Source organism: Rhyacophila brunnea, unplaced genomic scaffold, assembly GCF_057557595.1.
Source record: "Rhyacophila brunnea isolate RB1 unplaced genomic scaffold, BYU_Rbru_1.0 scaffold_2, whole genome shotgun sequence".
NCBI classification, from domain to species: Eukaryota; Metazoa; Arthropoda; class Insecta; order Trichoptera; family Rhyacophilidae; genus Rhyacophila; species Rhyacophila brunnea.
This window is the reverse complement of record NW_028232859.1, coordinates 58723569-58728936: the sequence shown is the minus strand read 5'-3', so window position 1 is coordinate 58728936 and position 5368 is coordinate 58723569. Positions and strand designations below refer to the sequence as shown.

Genomic DNA, 5368 nt, shown 5'->3' with positions numbered 1-5368 from the left:
TACGATAATTGCACAGCATTGTCACAATCGAGTATTAGACAAATTTATATCGAATAAGTTTTGAGGCTTATTAAAAATGTTGAAAATCTTAGAAAAAATATCGTTTACTGTATCGTCTAACTAATAATATAAATAGGGTGCAATATTACAATAGATTACTACGTGTATATTGTGTATCAAAGTTAGTTGTATTTAACGAAGACATAGGTTCTAGAGTCTAGACAAATATTGAATACCAGTGTTGTGACGTATGCTTCTAGGCTAGAGAATATTGTATTACTTAGAATATTTATTACATTTTAATCACTTTTGAAGTAATTAAATGTTATGTTCAATTAATATTTATGGCTTGGTAGCATTTTCTTTCGTATCATAATTATTTCCTAAACATATTCACAGTAAATTACATTAAGGCGCGATGCACATGAGTGTCAAAATTTTGCATATAAACGCTGAGGTAACTCATAGCAGTGCACACGTAGCGTCAGTAGTACATTGAAGCCGAAAATCTCTCCAGTCAGTGCCAGAGTAGATGACAATGTGGGTGGATAGAAGAAAACATAATACCTATTATAATGTTTGCATACTTACACAATAGAAAATAAACGAAAGCATATTTTTTCTTCTCTCAAACAATCCCGTCAGGTATATTCCAACATAACACTTTTAATGCCAACTTGATTACAGAACACCTCAAGCAGTCATTTATTGTGATGTTAACAATAGCGTAAGCGTGACATCACACGACTTCACCTAAAGCAGACATGAAGCACACACGAGTTCGAATATAAAGCGAAACACAAAGATTCGCTTTTTTATATACTCGTAGATAACCGTTTCGCACACAGAACCCACCCGTAAAATATGGTTATCTCGGATCAGCTCGTTGTAACTGGGTGTTATGACATTAGAATAGGTTTGCATAACTCATAATACTTCTTTACTTTTTCTATTAAATGGTCCACATCAAAACATAGTTGACATTAACAAGCATGTGCACCCACCTGATGCTCTGTCAAACATTATGCAATGTTGAAGCAGTGGTTGGTGTTCATAAATTTGACAGAATATCTATGCATGGTTTCATTACACGTTTATGTACCCACGACTGAATCAAGCTACAAAATTATGCCGCTTTGTCAATGCAAAACACTTGTGTGCATCGTGCCTAAGCCGGCTCTCACATCTAAACTCGCCTCATCTGCAATGTGTCGAATACGTCGATGTCGACATTGTTATTCACAAAACGCGTTGCCAAATGGAGCTCCGCAGATTGCGGAAATGCGACTTTTTAGTTTGAAAAAAACATCTAGTGCTGCTATCAACAAATCGCATGCTTCTAGGGCTGCGAGTCGAAGACGCCAAAACACCTGCGAATTGGTCATTCCTATACCGGCTCGCCGATCGCCGTATCGCCGAGAGATTACATGCGACTATAGAAGGTTTGATTTATGGCTGTGCGGCAGGCAAGGCGAGTTTAGATTGAGAGCCGGCTAAGACAACACACCAACAAACTGAAAGTCAGCGAATAAGTATTGGCAAGTCCATTCTACAAAATCAAGCTGTGTGTATCTCAATCATAGCAGAAGTTAGTCACCACTGATTCCATCTCACTCATATATTTGTGTAAAAAAAGGTAACCAATACTTTTTACCTTAGGCAAAGGTTAACTTTTTTTAAATCTGAAATGTTTTAAACTAATATGATTTTCAAATATACATACTATGGTAACGTAATAAATGTTATTTCTACTTAGGTACATAGTAAAATTTATGGCAAAAGAAATGAATTATCTTGTGTTGAAATTGATTTGTATTCTGTGATAAAAATGTTTTTTTTTGGTTGTTTTTTTTTAATTGTGTGATACTGTCATATTATATTACAATCACAAATATTTTATTATTATCGATTAATAAAGAGCATATTGAAAAAATCATTTTGTAATATTTTGTTACATAAATATTATTATAAAACATGTTAGAAATATTCAGAATATCATAACGATTAGAGAGAATATTGACACCAAACTGAAAACCTAAAAATCTTTAATTACACTTCTTTGCAATACATCTTTGCTTCTATCGATCCTATTGTCAAAAGTTGTCCGGGATGATGATGCAAGTCCACTATGTGACTGGAGTGCAATAATTCCCAAGGCAACTGCCACAACTCAATCTCTGAAGCACACTGAAAATAGATAAATGTTAGTGTCCGCATCCAACGTTTATTTTAATATTTTGTCTAAAAGACAAGGCAGCACGGTTAACACAAACTGACACCAACGGATACTAAATATCCTAATAATTATAACCATTAGGACATGCGCATTCGATAATCACTTGAGGATACTACAGGTCGCAATAGGGGAGGGGTATGTGCTCAGAAAAGTCAGCGGCACCTGTTAATTTTTTTTCCTCCGCCCCTTCCACTGCCTCAAAAATCAATAATAAATTAGTAAGGATAATTTTTCAAAATAGACACCCCTATACCATCTTTCTGTGTGCGCACCTGGTTATTTAACCTTTTCTATCCCTCACGATATTACTATGGCAGTATCTGACAGGCCGCAGATTTTTAATGACACACGTCGATTATGCAAATCAATCAATAATGGCTAGCAATTTGAGTTTAAAGTCAGACGAGATAAGATACGAGGGTGGGTCAATAAGTCCTTAGAAAAGCCGACAGGTGGCTCGACTAGTACTGTAAGCGGTTTGTTTTCATGCAGCGGCACTACCGATTCAGTATGCTGCGAAGTTTCAATCAGATTGGTCGGGTTGTTGTGTGTTTCTCGTACATTTAAAAAAAAATTTTGCTTGTGGAAAATGGAAAAATGGAAAATGGAGAAAATTGAGCTTAGAGCTGTTATTAAACATTTTAATATAAAAGGGTTAACAGCAAAGGAAATAAAAAATGAGTTGGATTTAGTTCACGGCATATCTGCTCCTTCACTTGCAACTATTTATAACTGGTTAAATGAATTTAAACGTGGTCGTACATCAACAAAGGATGAACCACGCTCAGGACGTCCTGTAGAGGTGACTACACCAGAAATGATCAATAAAATCCACAATATGGTGTTAAGTGACCAAAGATTAAAGTTGAGTGAGATAATTGAGGTTACAGGGATCTCAAAAGGTAGCGTCATTTCTATTTTACATGACAAATTGGGCATGAAAAAAATTTCTGCAAGATGGGTGCCGCGTTTGCTCACAGTCGACAATAAACGCAATAGGGTGGTGGCCTCTAAAGCCCTGTTGTCGCTGGATGTCCGGATGAATTTTTTCGTCGCTTTGTGACTGTAGATGAAACATGGATACACCACTATACTCCCGAGACGAAAGAACAGTCAAAGCAGTGGATTGCGAAAGGCGAACCATGTCCAAAGAAGGCGAAAACCGTAAAATCAGCTGGTAAGGTTATGGCTACTGTATTTTGGGATGCACGTGGAATTATTTTCGTTGACTATTTGGAAAAAGGAAAAACAATAACAGGGGATTATTATGCATCTTTATTGGACCAGCTAAAAAACAAAATTGAAGAAAAACGGCCTCATTTAAACAGGAAAAAAATCCTCTTTCATCAGGACAATGCCCGTGTTCACACATGTTTACGATCAATGGCTAAAATTGAAGAATTGAAGTTCGAATTGGTCGACCACCCACCGTATTCGCCAGATTTAGCCCCCAGTGACTTTTTCCTTTTCCCAAACTTAAAAAAATGGCTAAGTGGACAACGTTTTTTTTCAAATGAAGAAGTCATCGATCGGACAAATGCTTATTTTGAGGACCTTCCGAAAACTTATTTTTCTGACGGTTTAAAAAAAATTGAGAAACGTCTGACCAAGTGTATTGAGCTCCAAGGAGATTATGTTGAGAAATAAAAAAAAAATACAAAAATAAAAACTGTTTTAATGCTTTTTTCTAAGGAATTATTGACCCACCCTCGTATGTGCGGCCTATCGATCACAGCCTCATAGAGCATAGAACCGGTAATTAACATGACATAAGAAGACGTATCAAACTATTTTTACCTCTTTCTTAACTTCAAGAGCGACTTCAATCCAACTTTGCCCCATATCTCCGCGACACATCCTTGCCGGTATTCCCAATCTGTCAAACAAAACTTTGAAAAGTATGCTCCGTTCCAGAGAACCCCCTGCTTTCACTGTCTCCAATGGCAATATATTAGATTCAATATCAACCTGAAATTATGCACAGACTATAATAATATATTCCCAATATAAATAAAAACCTTAAACCAATTGTAACCTGTTTGGGTTTCAGTAATTGAGAATAGCACTTGACCCTAATGAGTAATATTTACTCGTACCTTGACTATTCTTGATATTATCATCGTTCTATCTCTCTATGGTTTATGTGTTTGTGGCGTCTCACAATTATTTCAGTAGACTCTCAAATTGTTTAAAGTCCAATTTTGTTGCCACTGTTGATTTTACACAAGTATACAATTTTCATATCGTTTTTGTGTTTATGGTGCTTCACGACCAAAAACCAAACCAAAACCTAACACGACTTACTTATTTTTGGGTTATAGTATGTTGTGTTAGGTTTTGGTTTGGTTTTTGGTCTCAAAAGACCTCGATCGCAAAAACAAGTACCTACTTACTGTATCTTTACCCAATAATTTGACAACTATGTACACCCTTCTATAGATGAAGACAAGCAAAAAACGAACAGAGATTTTTTTTGCTCAACCTATTAGGTCTATACTCTGACTCATACACAAATTGAAAAACAATATGTATACGACCCAGGATTCGAATCTGTGACGAAGTCGCGCGACAACTCGTTAAATTTTACGATAAGCATGATAATTATCGTAAAATTTCTTAAGCAATTATGATAATTATCGTAAAATTTAACGAGTTGTCGCGCGACTTGTTGCCGGTGTGGCCCCACTTTAAGGCTGACATAGATTAAACAATATTATGAATTCTATTTTTAGTTAGGTAGTTACCATAAGTTCGCTTTGATGCATCCGTATGAAATGTTGGTTGCAATCAATTCCGGGTGATATTCCACTCATTTGGTCACAGACAAACTCAGCAACTGCCTGAACTTTTGCAACGGGAGTTACATCTATGATTTTAGACAATCTATTAAAATACAACAAATTTATCAAAAAAATACATAACATTAAATATAGATTTGCATAGATTATTGTCATTGCTGTAATTTCTCTGCACTGTATGCATTGTAAAGTACAGAAGCGGGGGTTGGGGCAGAGATATGTACATGAAATCCTAGTCAAGATATATTTACTAAGAACTAGCATATGCTAGGAAGAATTTTTGCATATTTCATTCAGTTAGTGGGCTGCTAATGAATGATAATATGGTAGGTTG

The 5368-nt window shown here is 35.9% G+C and overlaps 1 protein-coding gene across 1 annotated transcript; it reads right to left on the bottom strand.

Moving 5' to 3' along the window:
* Positions 1-2049: 2049 nt before the first annotated feature.
* Positions 2050-5039, bottom strand: LOC147072607 (armadillo repeat-containing protein 3). Its single transcript, XM_085947340.1, has 3 exons — positions 4981-5039; positions 4034-4204; positions 2050-2187 (listed from the first exon to the last, which is right to left on the bottom strand). The coding sequence occupies exons 1-3, from the start codon at positions 4999-5001 to the stop codon at positions 2050-2052; spliced, it is 330 nt and encodes a 109-aa protein (XP_085803466.1). The 5' UTR covers positions 5002-5039.
* Positions 5040-5368: the final 329 nt, after the last annotated feature.